At 41.4% G+C, this 19,649-nt stretch overlaps 1 protein-coding gene across 1 annotated transcript in view; it reads right to left on the minus strand.

The window, feature by feature from the left end:
• MYBPH (myosin binding protein H) overlaps positions 1-16,903 on the minus strand; it is a 29,343-nt gene extending 12,440 nt beyond the window's left edge. The window contains exons 1-6 of the mRNA XM_072997102.2: positions 16,538-16,903; positions 15,457-15,591; positions 13,277-13,444; positions 5,623-5,711; positions 3,733-3,931; positions 2,975-3,114 (exon numbers count right to left, since the gene is read on the minus strand). Of these exons, the coding sequence (XP_072853203.2) occupies positions 2,975-3,114; positions 3,733-3,931; positions 5,623-5,711; positions 13,277-13,444; positions 15,457-15,591; positions 16,538-16,766 (960 nt within the window). The 5' untranslated portion in view covers positions 16,767-16,903. The remainder of the gene's footprint in view (positions 1-2,974; positions 3,115-3,732; positions 3,932-5,622; positions 5,712-13,276; positions 13,445-15,456; positions 15,592-16,537) is intronic.
• Positions 16,904-19,649: the final 2,746 nt, after the last annotated feature.

Consider the following 19,649-nt stretch of genomic DNA (forward strand, 5'->3'; position numbering starts at 1 on the left):
TTTTTGGTACAATTTAGTGTGCTTCTAATTATCTTGTTGTGTAGCCTGTGTGGATGGTTATTTCACATATAAATGGACCTGTGGATGGCATTATCTGAGGTGAGAATGCTGTGATGTATTGGGTGGGTTGTGACATTGAAAGGGAAGATGAAGAAGCCCCTTTCTTTATTTCTGTCTACTTTTAAAAAATATTTCCTTAATTGATGCAGCAGAATTCTAATACCATGTGAGATTGATGCATTGCTGTTTGGGCACGTCACTGAAGCTCCCTGAATGATGGCTGCAAGAAAAGGCAAGGAAGTCAACTCCATGTCAACTTCATGAGCCTTGCCCCCCCCCCACAAGACAGCACAGCCCCAGCAGAGCTCCAGCTGAGCAGAAAGGTGGAGAAAAGGAGGGGATTACCTGTGTTCCATCTCCCCAACCTTCACCCCAATGTTTTCCCCTTATGCTGCTGCTGCTCTCTGCTACTGCTTCTTCTAGTACTGCCTCATAAATGGGGTAAACTTACACATCAGTAAACCATGAGTAAACCATGTTTGAGAGTAAACCAGGTAAACTTTGCTTGTGAGTAAACTCTCAAGCCAGGGACCTGTGTGGACCTTTCCCACAGGAGAATTAACATCTACAGCGTGAACAGAAGAATTGATCAAGTGAGAGATAAAATACTGAAGATAAGAACCTTTTAAATGTGAACCAGACCGCTCCTCTGTCTGGGCAGACCCATAGTCTCTCTAGGTGTTCAGACAGGTATGAAACAGAAATACTACTGGAATTTCCATATGGGCATACATTCCCTTCCAGCTCTGCAGTTCTAAGATGATGAAGATGATGGTGGTGATATTTGCATACTAGTTGTACATTGATTTTCTTCATCTCCCAATAGACCATTGGGATCCAACCCATGGCAAAGCTTGGTTACACTTGAGATCTGGGCTCATGAGTTCTGGGAGCCAAGCAAAATACCGAAGAACTCATTGGTGCAAAAGATAAGAGATGTCTGAATTCCATTTATTCTATTCCCCCATTTCTTCTTTTTCTTTTTAAAATAAGAACTTGACACAATTCTCAAATGCTTTTGTGCCATCAAACACAGGTGGAAGAAGTGCTTTAATAAAGAAGTTTATACCTCTTTTTTACACGTCTACTCTCTAGTGGAAACAAGAGGTAGGATTTATTCTATGTACTCTATAATTTCTAGAGATGGACATGAAGTGCAAGGAAGTGCTTCATACGAAGCTGTCAGGAGGTGGGGCTGTCCTGTCCCCGCCTCCTCCAGCAGCCAGCCACTTGGCTTCACAGGGCGAATTCCCATTCCGCCTCCATATCAGTGGTCAGCTGCCTGAGGAGGTGGGGACAGGACAACCAAGATCCTGCCCAGATTGGAGCATCACCAGAGAAGGACCCTGCCAGTATACAAAGGACAGTGAGTGGGCCAGCCAATTGGAGGTGAGTGGGAGATGGACTGATAGCTTCATACTGTGCTTTGTCGCACTTCATGCCCATCTTGACCAATTTCTATGACTACAACAATGGGTGAATATTACTTTTCAGTTAGTTATTTGCCAAAATTTATACCTTTTCTCATAATTCACATGAAAAAAGTAGAGATTTAATCTTTTTTAATGTGTCACAAAGCAAAATTGACAAAATTGTCCATCCAGACAAAGTCATTTAGCTCTTGCTATGATAAGTGCTTAGCTAGCTTGGAATTTCTCTCTTTCTCTCTCTCTCTCTCTCTCTCTCTCTCTGTGTATCTTTACCCACTCTTTCTCTTTAAAAAAAAGGACTCAGTGTGGCTTACATAAGTAAGGGGGACCAGATATAGATTGACTGGGAACTGATTCCAGAGGGTGGGTGCCATACCTGAGGAAGCCCAACTTCTTGTTGATGTTTTCCTAGCCTCCTTGGGCATGGCCACCTGGAGAAGCACTGCCTGCGTAGACCTGGGTAGATGTTATTGGGAAAGGTGCTCTGCCAAGCAAGAGGGTCCCAAACAGTGGAGAGCTTTGTAGGTAAACAACAGAACCTTGAACTGTTAAGGTCACTAATATGGAGTACATGAATGAATTTCCCAGACAAGCTGTAGATGCCTGGAATGTTAATCTGGATTTTTAATCAGGAGCATGTTAATGACACTATTAACATGCAGATTCCAGGGTCTGAAAAACATGTTCATGCTGTGAAGCAGGGCATTCCTGCTACTCTCCCTGTGTCATTTCTCAGAGTATGAAGAACCAAATTAGAGAACCAATCTCTAATTAGCTGTAAATCAGTTAGTGACCTTAACATGATTTTTATTCTCATCATAACCTGCCTCATGGGTTGCTGTGAGAATTAAGGAGATGGAAATGGCACAGCAGTTTCTATGCTGCTAAAAACAAATTCAGGGTATATTTGAGAATTTCTTGCGTTCTCTACATAAAAGTAGATACACAGTGTTCAATTACATCTATGTCATAGATATGATTAAAGTAAATCCTCCAGCTAATTCAAGATAAACGGAGCAATCCTCTGCACATCTGCTGATAAATTAGCCCTATTGAGTTCAATGAAACTTCTTTCCAGGAAAGTGTGTTTGGGATACAGTGAAAGACTCTAGAAAGGTAAATATTTTCCCAAAAACTTTAGTAACAGGTGAGCTAAATCCATTTTGGAAAATGGGTTAGGATGAGGACTACAGGGCCCACAACTGATTTTTGTAAGAATTTCAACATTCAGCTCCTCTTTTTCTGGACTATATCCATCTCAGTGATTATCCAGTGTGGTATAGTGGCTACAGTGATGGACTAGGACTCTGGAGACCTGGCTTCAAGTCCCCATTGGCCATGGAAACTCACAGGGCAGTGGAACTAGCAAAACCATTCCTTAATTATCTCACTTACCTTGAAAGCCCTATTAGGGTCACTTAGGGTCAGTTCCAACTTGACAGCCCGTAACAAACTTATTAGCCCTTTTAATCCTCAGTTCTTACCTTAGTCTTCATGTCTGATTTTTGGACTGTGTAACCAGTGAGATCAGCATTGCCAGTATCTTTGGGTGCAGTCCATTCCAGCGCCACATTAAAACCCCACACATCTACCAGCTTGAGGTTCTCAGGAGGGCCAGGCCTCTCTGGGGGGAAAAACCCACAAAAGGCAAACTTGTTATTACTGACATCTTAGCATACAGCTTCTTGCCTATGTATAGCAAAGACTGATGGAACAGCAGGCAGGAGGTAACACAAGCAACAGCCATTTAGCCATTCAGCGGAAAGAAAACACCACGGAAGGCATGCTTCATTCATGATAAGATGTGTTTTCAGCCAACAGACATAAGTGTTGCCTTAATGCCAGAAACAGGGCTCCAAATTCTTCAATGTCTTTACAGAACTTCCTGTTATCCAATTATGTAACCTAGACAACTCTGCAACAGGAACTGGAGGAAATTCTCTGTGGCATAAATGGCACACAACAAAATATCTAATTATGCCAGTTAACCATTATACAGGAAGTAGTAGTTATGACAAGTTATGGTCCTCCAGATGCTACTGGATGGCAGTTCTCACTATCTGCCCCTCTTGGCTTTGCTTGCCATGGCTGCACGGAATGGCAATCCAACTATGTCTGGCAGGTCACCAGTTGCTCACCTCAGCTTTAGAGAATCTTGCTATACAGTAGGGTTTTGATTGACCTAGATTAGTCATTCTTTAGACAATAAAGCAAACTACATATAAGATCGTATTGACCTTACCAACCACCTGGAGCTGAATTGTTGCCTTGTCTTCTAATTCATCTAAGATCTTAACACTTATTTCATATTTTCCAGAATCTGTGCGTTGTCCTTGCCGGATAAAGAAGATGGAGTCCTTGTCGCTGTTGCGTATAGACACTCGTTTGGGATCCAAAGGTTGGCCATCTTTGGTCCAGGTCACCTGTGGCTTTGGCTTTCCCTGAGAAAGGTATGCACAACAGAATTGCTACAGCTTGCTTAGTTCTACTTGTTTGACTATGGGTGTGGGAAAATGTACTCTGAGGAGTGCTTAGTTAATGAACTGTTGAGCTGGTTTTTGTGGTTTGCTTAATTCAAATGTCTGAGCTAAATCAGAAGACTAAAGACACACATTTATTTTACTATCATATATATTCTGGATTATTTGAAGAATAATTATTTCCATCCCTGCAAGGGATTAGCAACAGCTTTTTATACAGTCACAGGCATAGTTTGTAGATGGGCATAATGTGTGTGTGTCAGGGGGGAGAGATAAATGCATGCAAAATTCATCCAGAAAATTTCCCCAAAGGCCATGGATTCTGATGTAACACCACCCCACAGGATTACTAAAGCTAGTATGAATGTACTATATATCAAATGCAGTTGCTACTAGCAGCTGCTCTTTTACGTGAGGGATCTAGATCCACAGTACCATCTCTCTACAAATACACAAGAACTAAGGCAATGCATGAAGAGCCATACCCTATTATAAGCCTCTTAGTGTTCCTCTATCTGGTTAGTGCTTGCTATTTTTGGTAGAGAGCTATTTTAGACACTGGGTGACAACCCCGCTCCTGTGCTGGACTGGAGCACATCGCTTCTCCCTTCTTAATGCAATCAACAATGTTGACAGAGACTTCATTGATTAAAATATAGAGATAGTTTGTTTCATAGGTACAAGTCCTTTAAATCAGGAAGATGAAAGAAGATTTAGTAACAGAACGTACTGCCCTGAAACGTCAAGGGAAATCAATACAAGGCAATTTTTCATTAGTGTTCTGAGGATAGGGAGATTGCCAAAGGCTGATGGATTTTGCATGGCTTGAAATATAGAAATGAAATGCTTCTGTGAAACACTTCTGTTCAGCTTGAACTTATTTAGATGTTGCAGTCTGGGATTTAATGGTTTCTGCTGTACTCTCTTTGTAACCCTCATTTGCTCTAATTAATTTCCTCTCAACCAGCAGTATTTCCATTTGTCACATAACTTCCTTCTGTCCCTCAGGAATCTGGTAAATCCCATTGCAGCTGAACTGCTTTCAGAACTTTCATAAATTCTAATTTAAAGTCGAGTCAACTTCCTACTTGGAATGGGAGAAATTTTGTCAGTCTACAGTTTAATCAAAATGTTCAGTTATCATACTTCCCAGACTTACACATAGACTGAAACACAGATTCTTTGGGGAATGCATTTTGTGATGTAGTCTTGGGCTCAAAAATTATATGCAAAAAACCTAGGCTTACTTAGCCATTACAGTCTGTAATATAATGCCATTCTGGAGAAACTGTGTACAAAATATATGCTTGTTTTGACTGTGTTCAGAATATATAAGGCTGAGGAAACTGTAAATAAAAATGTTGATGCATTTTTTTAATGCAGACTGATTCGGAAATCAGACAAAATTGACATATTTGAAATATATGCACTGAGAAACTGACATGGTCTGGAAGTGGACCAATGTATCTACTCTTATTGCTCCTGCTTTCATTACCAAAACTTACTGTCCACCGAGACCCACCTTAGAGCTAGTCAGAGTTTGCTATCTTCTGCAACCATGGTGTCTTCACTATTGTTAGCTTAGAATGTCAAACCAGAGGCTCATGTCTCCAAGGGCAAAAGAAACTAAACAGAAACCATGATCTGCCTACCTGAAAATGGATCACCAGGTTCACCGTCTCTCCCACAACCTTCATGTACAATTCTCGCAAGTGACGGGGCAGCCGGATCTTGGGGTGCTCTAGACAAAGAATTACACAAAGAGAAATATAGAAGTATAAATCATTGAAGAACTCTATTGTGGAACTGCTGCAGATCGATCTCCATATGTTAGAAACCTTAGCAGAAGCAGATCACTCAGATACCCAAAGGGCAATGAAACAACTATAATGAAAAGAAGAAGATCTAGTTGCCAAGGTGTAATGAGTAATGTGATTAATTCCTTTTATAATACAATATTCTGAGTTCTGGAAATGGGTTACTGTCCTCTCTCCATAGTCATCAGAAGCAGAAGCTAAATAAACTAATCTGAGAATCAGAGAATAATAGAGTTGCAAGAGGCCTCTAAGACCATCAAGTCCAACCCCATACTCAATGCAGGAATTCCAGTCAAAGTATTTCTGATGCATGACTGTCTAAAGTTCTATTTAATGCCTCCAGTGTTGAAACATTCACCACCTCCTGGGCTAATTGGTTCCACTGTCATTCTTCTCTTACAGTTAGGCAGTTTTTCCTCATATTCATGGCTTCTTGTAATTTGAGCCCATTATTACATCTCCTGTACTGTGAAATGATTGAGAACAGATCTCGCCTCTCCTCTGTGCAACCTTTCAAGTATTTGAAAAGTGTATCATCTCACCTTAGTCTTCCTGTCTCAAGATTAAACATGTCCAGTTCTTTCAGTCTTTCCTTGTAGACTCGAGTTCCAGTGCCCTGATCATCCTTGTTGCCCTCCTCACAAATTGTTACTCAATTTTTATTTTTGTTTTAATACTATAAGGGGGGGGGTACCCCCAGGATATCACTTTGCTGAGGGATGCTCAAACTTGGAGCCAGCTTTGACTAATATATGTGTAAAAGCAATGCTACAACATTTGGCCAAATATATTGAATTAACTCTTGTTTACATCCCACCCCCCATGCCCCTGCCTCATGAGGCTGCCTTCCCACTGGTGTTCTCACACATGCACACATTTTTATATCACAACCTCCAGGGTGCCTCATCAAGCATGGGCAGTGGCAACATTGGCTGGGAATTCTAGAAACTGAAGCTTCTTTCTAATACCATGTGTTAACTGGGTAACATTTACAAACCCAGAAGTACAGATATCTCATGCAATAGTGTTTGCTGTGGTTAGCTAGTATTTGGTAAACTGCTGACTGCAGTCATCCTAGTTTTGACTGCTTGCACACTTTACCCTAAGTATTTTCATCACATTTCTAAGAAATCTGTTGCACATATATGAAATCAAGGATGGCCGTTCTTTCACCTTAGAGGACCATTTTTGTGGTATCTACTGTAGGTCTTATTAAGGGTCCCTCTGCTCAAACAAGGATGGGTGCGGATGAGCTCTGCAGCCATTAGACATGCTAGAAATGTACTTTTATATGTTCCCTATAAAAGACAACAGTGTGCAATGCAGAAGAAGGCTGTGTATGTTTATGACTTGTCATCACCTTCACTAGCATTAAAATAGCAATGGTGTAACCCTAGAATGCTATATTTGCAAGCAGCCCCCTGAGTGTTAAAGGAATTATGTTGAGATTTAATAGAAGAGCCATGTGTGCATCCAAGGCTCAAACGTGCAGCAGCTTACATTCCAGACATGATCATGTAAAGGAAGACCAAGAAAGATTAAAATGAAGTTGAAAGATACTCTACCAGCTGAGTGCCTAAAACGTAAGCAGTGCATTAAGTATACTTGAGAAGAAGATGATGAACCCAAGCAGTTGAAACACCATCTTCACCCACCATTCTAACTGGTCCCAGGATCCATTCCTTGGAAAGGATCCTAATAAGTCTAGAGAAACACAACACTTCAAGGAAAGGACCTAATTTCTTTGGACATTTCAATACACCTAAAGAACAGCAGACTTTGCTTCTTAAAGATGCAACAACCAATGTTTATCCATGCACTAAAACAGCCATTCTCAATTGGGGCCCTATGGCCCCTGGGGGCCACTGGCACATTTGAAGGGGGCCACAGACTGAAAAATGTGAGACGTTTCTGAAAGAGATCTGTTCCTGTTGCATCCTTTCTTAGACGCAGCGGAGGGGTATTGGGAGACAGGTCTCTAGTTGTCTTGTGTGCTCCCAGAGGCATCTGGTGGGGCCACGCTGGACTAGATGGGCCCGTGGCCTGATCCAGCAGGGCTCATCTTCTGTTCTTATTTTTTTATATGTACAGTACTTTAAACTCATCTGAAATATGATTCAAATTAGTTCTTGTCTAGTGGCTAGAGATGGGCTAGGACTCTGAAGGCCTGAGTTCAGCCATGGAAACTTACTGGAGTGTTGAACTGGTAGAATTACTCATTAAATATCTCACTTACCTTGAAAGCTCTATTAGGGTTGCTATAAGCTCCAGCTTGATGGCACATAACATAACATAGTCCTTTTAGTGCTCTTTTCCACCTTAACTCTTTTAGATATTAACAATTCATGATTACTGCTGTTATCTGCTCCTGGTTTTGTTTGGGCAGAGAGAGTACAACTTCTCCATCTATTTCCTTCATTTAATTGCTATATTGATCACCTGTTGATATCCACATGTAGAACTGTCTGTTTGGTTGTTTGAAGCATGTATTTGCAATAAATAGATTATTGTTGGTTTCACAGAATTTTATGAGTCATTCTCCTGTTTTGTTTCTTTATTTTGTCTTTAATCTAGTTGCTTAATTAACAACAGCACTATTCATACTTGTTCTTTGTTCTTTCTAAATAGCTGAGTGAATGCCTTCCAACCTGGGAGTCTCATCTTCCAGCACTGCTCCTTCTTTTATTCTGGACTGTCCCATCATAGGGTTTTCAAGGCAAGAAGTACTGTATTCAGAAGTAGTTTGCCATTGCTTTCTTTTTGTACTAATAAAAGTTAGTCTGCATATCATTGCTGTGAGCGAGTTTCTGCCAGCGTCACCTTTCACTACTGCTTCTGCCCACAGCTGCCCTTCAGGAGACTCTCTATCCCTATCACCACAGGAACTGTCGATTCCCTGTTGTTGATGTAACCATTAATCCTGAAGAGGGTAGATGCATCTTGGCCTGGCGTCTAAACTTTGATCATTCTGATTTGAGTTACCCTACAATGAGTTGAGATTCATGGTGAAACCTAGCCACCTGACAACATTGCTCTCAGGTTCCCTGGCACACTCGAACCCCCTTACCACATTAAGGTGTGCTCCCAAGAGAGAGTTCTAACTAAACAATTTGGATTAAATGCAAGAACAATTTAAATACCACATTCGAGTCTAGTTTTGATATTGGTAAAAGATGGATCACCAATGTAGCAACATCACAATTTCTGAAACTCAAACTGAATTTAAATCACTGATAATAATAAAAGAAGTCTAAGGTTCCAGAATGAGTACAGACGTCAATGAAAAATACACACCTTTCTGAAAAATAGTGTTTTGCAAAATACTAGTTAATGGGCTTCAGTAACTGCAGTGGTATGACACTAAAGTTAATTGCCATAATCTATAGGTTCATGCTCAATCCTTTATTCTTGTGTATAGAACAATAATGTTTGTGTACTTAGGATCGCCAAGGCATGATATTCATGTTTGGTTAACAAGTTGCAATGTGTAATATGACTGGAGATGGCATTTGCAAGTCTTATAGCTTGCACTTTCTGTAACTACTATACCATGGTTTACAGTACCTTGGTGCACCAGATCAGCCATTATCAACAGGGGCTATGAAAGGGGACACAGACTAGAAACAATTCTTCACACACCGACTTATAATGTCCATTATGCAAATTACTGTATTTTTCCGTTTATAAGATGCCCCTGTTTATAAGACACCCCCCACTTTTCTAACCCCAAAATTAAGAAAACCTAGTTTTGAGTATTCAGCCACTGGGCTCAGAATGCTCAAACATTAGGGGTCCCTGTTGCATCTGAGCCTACAGATTCCGCCTCCACCAAGGTGAGTTTCAATTGGTTTGTTCAGCATCAGCTGATGTCAGTTCCAAGTTCCATAAGGCTTGTGATTGGAGGAAGCTATGTCTCCTGACCGTAGGAGGCTAAGCCTTGTGACTGAAGGAAGTCTGTTTACAGACGCAAGGTATGGGCCATTTTGTTCTCTCTGTCTTCTCAGCTTACTTCTGTGTAAAAGACACCCCTCAATTTTTGGCATAACAATTTTAGGAAAAAGTAGTGTCTTATTTTGTGATTTTAGTCAAAAGTAGTGCTTTTTCCAGTAGCGATGTATGGAAGTGAGAGCTGGACCGTAAAGAAGGCTGAACGCTGAAGAATTGATGCTTTTGAATTGTGGTGCTGGAGGAGACTCTTGAGAGTCCCCTGGACTCCAAAGAGAACAAACCTATCCATTTTGAAGGAAGTCCACCCTGAGTGCTCACTGGAAGGACAGATCCCTAAGCTAAGGCTCCAATACTTTGGCCATCTCATGAGAAGAGAAGACTCCCTGGAAAAAACCCTTATATTGGGAAAGTGTGAGGACAAGAAGAGAAGGGGACGACAGAGGACAAGATGGTTGGACAGTATCATCGAAGCTACCAACATTAATTTGGCCAAACTCAGGGAGGCAGTGGAGGACAGGAGGGCCTGGTCCATGGGGTCACGGAGAGTTGGACATGACTTAACGGCTAAACAACAACAGTATCTTATACACAGAAAAATATGGTATACAATCCTGATTTGGCCTATATATTTTTAATGTGTTTATGGCCGTGGCCAAAAAGACGTCGAGAATGGCTGAACTAGATCCTTTAGTTTACATGCCTTTATTCCACTAGGTAGGCTTTGCAAACTTTAGGAACAACAATACAGTGGACCCTTGACTTACAGACGGCTTGACTTACAGACTTTTTGAGTTACAGACTTCTCTGGCCGCAAAATTTAGGTTTGACTTGCAGACTGAGATGTGACTTACAGACCAGAAAAAAACCAAAATGGAACAAAAACGGCCTGTTACGGGATTAATCGGTTTTCAATGCACTGTAGGTCAATGGAGACTTGACTTACAGACTTTTTGACTTGAGAACCGCCTTCCAATACGGATTAAGTTCTCAAGTCAAGACCCCACTGTAATGATTAATGTCATGGTGGCAGCCTGCCAGATTCTGAGTTATAAGCCCTTGAATTTACAGGAAATGTAAAAATAATAGAAATTCCTACTATAAATATTTCCTTGCTGCATCAGATCCCTATAACTTGCAGGCCCTGGAAAAGAGAATGTTTACAGTTTGAGCAGAAATTGTAAACATCTCTGAGAAATATAAATATAGGGAGATAGGAGACCAACACATCAACAAAAGAAAGCAAAATGACACAACACCCACACCAAATATCAACAACCATTATGTAACAGTAGCAGCAACAAAGGCAGCAGAAAAAGACAAAATATATTTTCATCCATAGATTGTAACTGGTCTGACTGGGTGAGCACTGAGAATAATTTTCATGTATGTCTAGATATCTCATAGGCAACTAAAATATTTCACTTTCATAGATTTTAATTTTAATACTTTTGATACTTGATATTAATAATTTTGATATTTTACAGTTGTATTCCATGTCTATTGAGTATGCCTTTTATAGCTCTAAGTTCTTACATTTTTAGAAGGTAACTAAAACATTATTTTGATATTTTATTGTACTTTTTATACTCCTGTATTTTGCATTGAATTCTGACTTAAGTACTTGTCTGCAACTTAAGTTTAGTCTTCATTTTTTAAGCATTTGTGCCTACAGTTTTTCATGCCTGTATGTAACATTTGGATGTTGACAACTTTGAAGTATTTTTGTGCTTTTGGAACATAGAAGCAATGTAGATAAATAAAGCTTTTAGAATTAATTGGATAAGCTGATGTTGTCTGGAATGACTGAAATCATGAACAGACCTTTGATACTCAGATGAATTTTGATATGATTGGAAATGATAGTTTGATTTCATTCTGGAATTAATTCATGATTTGAGTAAATGCCAGCTGCAAAAACAAAAACAAAAAACAAACAAAAAAACCCAAAACACAGACTTCTGATTTTTCCCTAGAGGTCTATAAAATTCTGTAGGACTCTTAAGGTGTCAGACTCTCTGACTTGACAAACTCATTCAGATCTAGATTTAAGACACTGCCTAGAGAATTATGGTAGATATGGAGATCTACTTCTTCCACACCTGTTGGTGGTGCACAAATATGGAAGGAGGGCTTTCAATAAACCCAGCTAGAGTCTGTGTTGACAGATAGCATGGTTACATGCTTCACTAGAAAATCCACTTGTAAACTGCCTGACAGGCAAGGATGTTTGCCATCAGCTTCCATAGTTTTCCATCAACAGGTTTGTCTAAAAATAAGTCTCCCTCACAGTGGAAATTAGGTTAGTCTAGAGGGTGATCCTTCTCCCAGGTTATACTAGGTCTTGGTATGGTATACTCTACACAAAATAACTTGCTATGTCATAAGCTGGGATAGAATACCTTAAAGAAAGTGAGAATGCTTTCAAACTTATAGGCTGAAATCCTATTGCTTAGTGTGTAAGTTGCCCCAGTGCAGGCCCATTCAAACGGTCATATTCTAGTTGTGACTTACTACATTAAAGTAGGTCACAACTGGAGTGTGGGGATTTGAATCAGTGGAATTTATGTATGAGTTGACTCCGCAAATCCCTAATGATTCAGTCGGCTTACTCTAGTGCAATTTACTGTGCTAAGCAATAGAATTAATAAAAATCTTCATTGTTCATAAAATGTTAATTATTATTAAATTGTACCTTTTTAAGGTCATATATATTTCTTTACAAGCTTTATAGATTGCTATATGTAGAGTACCTGGATCGTTTTCATTTCAGCTGTTGTACAATTTAGAAGCAAAGTTTCTCCTATTATTTAAAGTGAACAAATGACAACATAGGGAAGAGTACAGAAATGTTACATCTGCACAAGAGAAGTAGTCAGAAATCAGAAACTACCGTATTCCATTTATTCCATATATACTCTCCATTCCACACTACAGTGCAGGCACCTACAATTCATAATATCACATGCAATATGTTTTTAGCTGCAGTGTAGATGTAATTCACGGGTACTAATATAGGCCAGAGCTAATGGTAAGAAATTTCTTGAATCTGTGAAAACTGTGAAATGAATCTGATCAGCATACAGATAAACCAAACTATTATTCATTCATGTGAGAGGGAGAACCCCTTCCAATAGGGTAAATAGCTTGAAAGAGAATGTTGAATGGGAAAACTGGTAAATTCTCTTTCTTACCATACTCCTTTGTCAAAGAAATTGACAGCTGTCCTCAGCTGCATTTCAGTTTTTTTAAAAAAACCCTTCTCAATCACAGATTATCAATCCAATACCTCCTTGAAATATATTGATCTTCTATCACGATAGCTCCAACTGATTTGTGAAATTACACAACAAACCATGCTATATTGATTGCAAAACTGTCTTCTTTGAATAATCAGCTTTCGTAAGAACTTGGAAAAGCCATCATGGTTAGTGCTCTTATCAGCTGGGTGATTCTAAGATTAATGATATTTTAAAAGTAACTTTTCTGAGCTTTGATGTTAATGCATATGTCTGGCTACATTTTATGCACTGAAGATACATACCCAGAATTTCTCTGACAAGAACTGGATGGTCCAGAACTGCTGGATCACTCACTGCATCACCCTTTACAGATATCACACGAATGTGAAGTTTATCGCCAGATGTTAGGTTGCGGATTACATAACGGGTGGAAAGAAAGGGCTTGTTGTTAGCAGTCACCCAGTTTGTACCTAGAACAAAAAGTGGTGATAGATAAGGCCAATGATTGGTAGCAAAATCCATTCTTTGAACAGCCAAGAATCTACTTCGAAATATGAAAACATATCAGTCTAAAGCAGCCTTCCACAACCTATTGTGTTCCAGATGCTGGCTGAGCTTACTGAAAGGTACAGTGTCCAACACATCTGGAGGATACCAAGCTGGAGAAATCTGGGTTCTAGAGCTATGCATGTCTGCTTCAGAATAAATATCACTGAACAGCAGGTCTTACTGGACTGTTCAAAAACCACTCAAAGACAACATTGTGTCTTGATATACATCTACATCTAACAAAATGTTATTGCGAGATGTCCATTACAGCATTCAAAGCAAAAAACAAGAAAAAAAAGAGAGTGTAGCCATCTATAGTTTCATTCTTATATTCGGTCTATATATACATTGTGATGGAACATTTTCCGGATAACGGCTGGACCTGTTTCTGCTAATTGTGCCCAGGCCACCTTTTGTGAACCTGTGTGCCATGCTGACAGCAAATGGCTCAAGGTCAACAGTTTCAGACCTCAAGAAAAGAGTGTTTGAATAGTTTCCGATAGCAAAACGGGTTATACAAATTGAGGCAATAAAGAGTAGAAATATTGCCCTTTTATAACAGCTCTCCAAATACACTGTGCAGCTATGGAATGATAAATACAGGACAATTCATTCATGCAAGCTGAGAATGGCTCAAATTAAATATTTAAAAAGCAATTTGAAATACAGAGTGTAATCTGTAAGCAAGAAAAAGAGCTATACTCAAAATAACTTATTGATGAGAAGTTATACAGCCAGCTGTAGCTCACCAGATGCCCCTGAAAACCTATCCACTGAAACCCATCAGCTTTCCCAAATGAAAATGGGAAATGTAAAATTGTTCATGGCAATCAATACAGCTGTCAGTAATGTCAGAATTCAGCAGATCTCACCCATTTATTTTTTATTTTATCATAATGGCAAATTCCTTGTGCGAGACAGATCTTATTTTTTTTAAAAAAAAACTAATAACACCCATCCCGGCTGGGAGATTATGGCCTAGCATTTATTTTTGCTACACAATGCATTCAAACTGCAAAAAAAAAAAAAAATCTATATTGAAGGGAGGAAGACTCATTCCTCATTGCAACGTCATCTCTACTGTTCTCCCGTCACTATATAAAAACCTGAATGCCAAGATTGTCATATCCTGGTTGAGAAATAGCTTATTTTCTATGAATAATCCTGCAGTAAGAAGACTTTCTGCACATAGTAAATCTCCCACCCCAGTATAGCAAATACTGTTGCTCAGCATCTGGACTGAATTACAGCAGAACTTGACTTTGGAAAGCTATGGATTCTCTGGAATATTTCCTTGTCTCAGAATTCTGAAAAAAAAGAGGTGAGGAATCTGTGGACCACGAACTGTTGTTGTGCTAACTCCCTGCATCATTCCTGCCACTGGCCATGGTGCCTGGTACTAATGAGAATATGAATCAGAGCTTGGAAATATTCCCTTTTTTGGAACACAACTCACAACTACCAGTCTGCTGGGAATTCTCTGAGTTATAGTCCCCAAACCCATGGTTTCAAGTGTGCAGTCCAGCAACATCAGAAGGGTCTCTAATTCACTTGCCTGATTCTAGAAAAAAGCGAGCCCACGTTAAATTCTAGAGAGTTTAAAACCCTATCATTTGCCACTTTTGATACTCTTAGCGTTCTTTAAATTGAGCTCAAACCTGAGCCAAAGCGTGAACCCAGCGAAGGAGGTATGTAAATGGCAAGACAAGGTGCAAAAACAAAATGATATGCTAAAAAGAATAGGAATGTAATATCTCCTATATACCTGATCAGTCATTTTCAAGGTTTCACTGAATACTGCATGCGGTTCATCTGCCACCCAACACTGTTGCTGTGGATATGCCAACAGAGGAAGAAGCAAACCATGCTCTGCTATTTCCACATTGATAGATGCAGCTTTTCATGCCTACAAGACAGTAATGCTCAAGCTTACTTCCATCTTTGCAGTACTCCACCGTGTATCCATCCAGGCCAGAAGGGCCCACATTCTCTGGTGCATCCCATGTCAGAGTCACAGAATCATCGTTCACATCATCCAGTGTCAGATTCACTGGGGCACCAGGAGAGTCTGTCACCACAAACACAAAGACCATTAGTAATCTTACGATATTAACTCACAGTTATCCTGTCCCAAGAGCTTAAGCAGATGATCAGAGAACCCACATATTTTGGCATTTCCCATCAGAGAACTCATATTCAATTCATATTTTACTGTTTTCACTCTTAGCCGACCAATTCCCATAGGCAAAGCTTTCAAGTTCATTGAAGATCTGAATAGACTGGGGGGCATGCCACTATTATATCCCTAATAACAACAGTCTGTTCTGCTCCAACACCTAAACATTCATCTGAGTTCATGAAAAGAGCTCTTACACATGCATGTAGCTCTGTACTGGGGATATTATATGAGTGGACACATCCTGACAATGCTACTTTAATGGGTGATTTGATTTGCCTGATCAAGAGTCCTTCAGTCTCTCTTGGGCAAGTTCAGGCAGTGTAGGAAGGGGTGACCCATTGCACAGAAGTACCCAAATGAGTAACAGCTCTATGCATAGAGGGTTTTCTCCCTCACTTTCACCTGATTCTGGAGACACTGTGGGGGGACTCACAGAGCTGGAAACCCTAAATTTCCTGAACTACAGTTCCCAGAGTCCACCAGCCAAGGGAACTGTAGTTCACAAAAGTAACCGGTGGAGATTATGGGGAAAAAATATATATACTTCACAAATATCAAGTCGCCAGGCTCTGGGCAGTATAGGGCCAGATGGGCATCCTCATTTCGAGGATCTGGTGTAAGACCATTTCCTCCGACAGGGGTGATAACAGGTTTGGCAGATCGGGTAGAAACTCTCCTCATCTGCCGCGTGGGGAAATCGCCACTTTGGCTCTCTCACAGGCAGGCACCTCCTGCGCGCCGCTGGGTTGAGAGCGCCGGCGGGCGGCCGGGCGAGCGCACGCTTCCCTGATTCCCTCTCTCCCTCCCTCCCTCGGGTCCCGTCCGTCGCCCTCACCTTCTTTGGACTTCTTCTTTGGAGCTGGAGCGGCAGGCGGGGCGCTCTCCGCCACGGGTGGAGCGGGCTCCGGCTCCGGGGATGCTCCGACGGCCGGTCCGGCAGCCGGCTCTGGGGCAGGAGCAGGGGCTGGGGCTGGTTCCGCCGGGGCCGCCTCTGTCGGAGCGGATGGGGCTTGAGCCTCTGGGGACGCTTGTGGGGCCTCTGGGGCCGCCTCTTGGTCAGACATCGGCAGAGTTCGGGGGCTTCTCTCTCTCTCTGGGTGCTCCCGGGCGGAGATGCCAAAGGAGAGTCCGGCGGAGATGCGGGTGAGGCTATCAACCGTCTTCAGAGTCCAACTGAGGGAAACTCTGCCGAAAGGAAGCCTGGATCTGTCCGTCGGTCGCTCACTCTCTGCCCGTTTCGTGCCACAGGGGTGCCTCCTTGCTGTTCTCCGAGGAGGGAGGGGGTGTTTATAGGTCCCTCAGCCACCCTCTAGTCCGCCCCCTTCCCTTCCTTTCCCTTCCCTTCGCGTTGGTCCACCTGTCTGGAGTGGAGGGGCAGCCAGGAATAGCTGCCCAGCAGCTGCAAGCTGCAAATTCAGCACCTCCTCGGGAGTAAGGGTCATCGCGAAACGAGCCCCCCAGGCAGTTTCCTACATTGATCGGTAAACAGCAGCTCTTCTGTTACCAAAGCAAGAGTTCCTCTCTTAGCCAAGCAAGGCCTATCCTCAACTAGGGTACAGTAAGGCTTGCCGGGTGTAGGTGCCTAATTGGCTTTGCGTTGCTCATTTAGATGACTAGGCTCGGCGTTGGAACACACAGTGCATCTGAACATGTGTAGAATAGCCACAAGTAAGCACAGAGAGCATCTAGGATGAACAATATGTGGCCCTCCATAGAGGGGGCTGCAGTTCCTATCAGACCCAGTCAGCATCATCTGTGGTGAGGGATGATGAAGCTGCAAGTCAACCACATCTGGAGCGCCCGCTTCTGTGGTAGGATTCTGGTCTGGGAGTTCAGAGGCCATATGAAAATTGTCTTTAAAGAGGCTGAATCCACCAAAGCCACTGCAGTAAGTTTTTTTTTAATGGGATGAAGTTACTGAAGATGAAATACAATCAGTCAAAAACACCTCAAAACATAAGGAACTATGAAGTTCTCTTTTAAAATATGGATCTGTAAATTCCAGTAGAACAGATGTAGTAGTCTGTCGGAAGCAAGACTCAGGCAGGGCAGAGTCATTTACAGGTTGCCAAAATCTAGAGGCAAACCTTCTGGCAGAAACTTGATCTTTCCTTTGTGGGACATGATATTCTGCTCTTCTTTTTTTTTCTTGGTCAGCTTTCATGTCTGATAAGCAGAAAAAATTATCCTGTAGACCAGTGGTCCTCAACCTTGGGTCTCCAGATGTTCTTGGACTACAACTCCCAGAAGCCTTCACCACCACCTCTGCTGGCCAAGATTTCTGGGAGTTGGTCCAAAAACATCTGGAGGCCCAAGGCTGGGAACCCCTGCTGTAGACCACTGGTTCTTAACCTTGGGTTACTCAGGAGTTTTGGACTGCAACTCCCAGAAGCCTTCACCACCAGCTGTCCTGACTGGGGTTTCTGGGAGTTGCAGTTCAAAAGCATCCGAGTAACAAAGGTTAAGAACCACTGCTGTAGACCATCTTGACTGGTTGATGTTGTCAACATTCGGGCAGCCCTTTACTATGTAAAGGTTTGCATCTTTTTTCCTGCTGGCAATATTGTGCAGCAATCTCAGGCAATTTCTTGGCTTTTTGAATCATGGTACAGAAAATCCCACATTCATAAACTGAAGCTTTTCTGAAGATCTTACTTTCTGTATAACACTGTCCTTATCAGTTCTAACTGTATAGATGGGTTTAGCAAACAGCCTACTATAAAAACATGCAGACATCTTTTTTATTGCATAACTGTCCTGTAGAAATTTTGGCCTTGGAGGATTAGGAGAAGGTGAACCACTGGTATAATCTAAGGAATGGCACTGGAATTGGATTTCCTCATACCAACTGGTAGAACAAACTTCTTTTGGTGCGGTTTCTGACTAAGATGTACCACTGGACAACAATGAGCTGTTTCTGTTAATCTGGCTGCTGATTTCCGAACAAAGCTGACAGTGGACAGGCACCCCAATCTCAGTGTTTAATTTCCTGAGCATATATCTTAATTCTGTTCTTAATTCTCTTCTAACACCCTAACAGGTGTTTGATTTGCTTTGATATATGTTCATCTCCAGTGACTCAGTTAAGGAGCAGCCAGCAACTTTTCTGTAGCTTGAGAAAGCAGTTGATAGAGATCTCAAATGTCAAAGGGTCAAAGCTTGACTTTTTTGAATGGATAAATTGCATTGACTTCACGTTGCAAGGCTGTTGTTTTCTTAAATGCATGCGAAATTGGACTGAGACTTTGACAACTCACTGTTTTAAATACAGTTTGCATATAAATATATATGAATGATGGTCCACATGGTTGAGTTAGCACATTTTTGTATGCTATAGCAGTCGGGTATTAAATATCTTCAGGCATCAGGGCCAAATATCTCTGTAGACACAAACACGAGATCGCTCTGAAACATGAAGGACATCCCTGGCAGACAAGTGGCTAGGCATTTTCTCCATGCCATGATAAAACTTCTTCCAAACTAGAATCCTCCAGATGCTTGGACTAAAATTCTAATCTTCTCCGTCCACCATGACCATGTTGGGTTGGTGGGAGTTATAGTTCACATGGAAAGGACATACAATCAGATCAGGCTGCGATAGCAGAGCACTATGAAACTCAAAATCTGAACTAAATTGCAAATTCCAGCCATTACTGTTTTCTATAATACAGTGGCTTTCAAAAATTTTCATCTTCTGGGAATGTTTTCCCATATGTCTACTCTAACATAGTATCCTAAAACATGCAGCATAGTAAATCTGTGATTGCAGAGGATTCTGGGGCATGTTTCAGTCAACTCATGCATGGTGCTGACTAGGCCTGTTGGGTTTCACTGTTGCTCCAAGAGACTGAGGAATTACCTGGAGATATATCACTTACCTATGACAAAGGAGGACCAGTAAGGCAACTGAGTACAATGGTGAACAACCCATCTTTCAAGAAGGCTTC

Source organism: Pogona vitticeps, chromosome 4 (genome assembly GCF_051106095.1).
Source record: "Pogona vitticeps strain Pit_001003342236 chromosome 4, PviZW2.1, whole genome shotgun sequence".
NCBI lineage: Eukaryota > Metazoa > Chordata > Lepidosauria > Squamata > Agamidae > Pogona > Pogona vitticeps.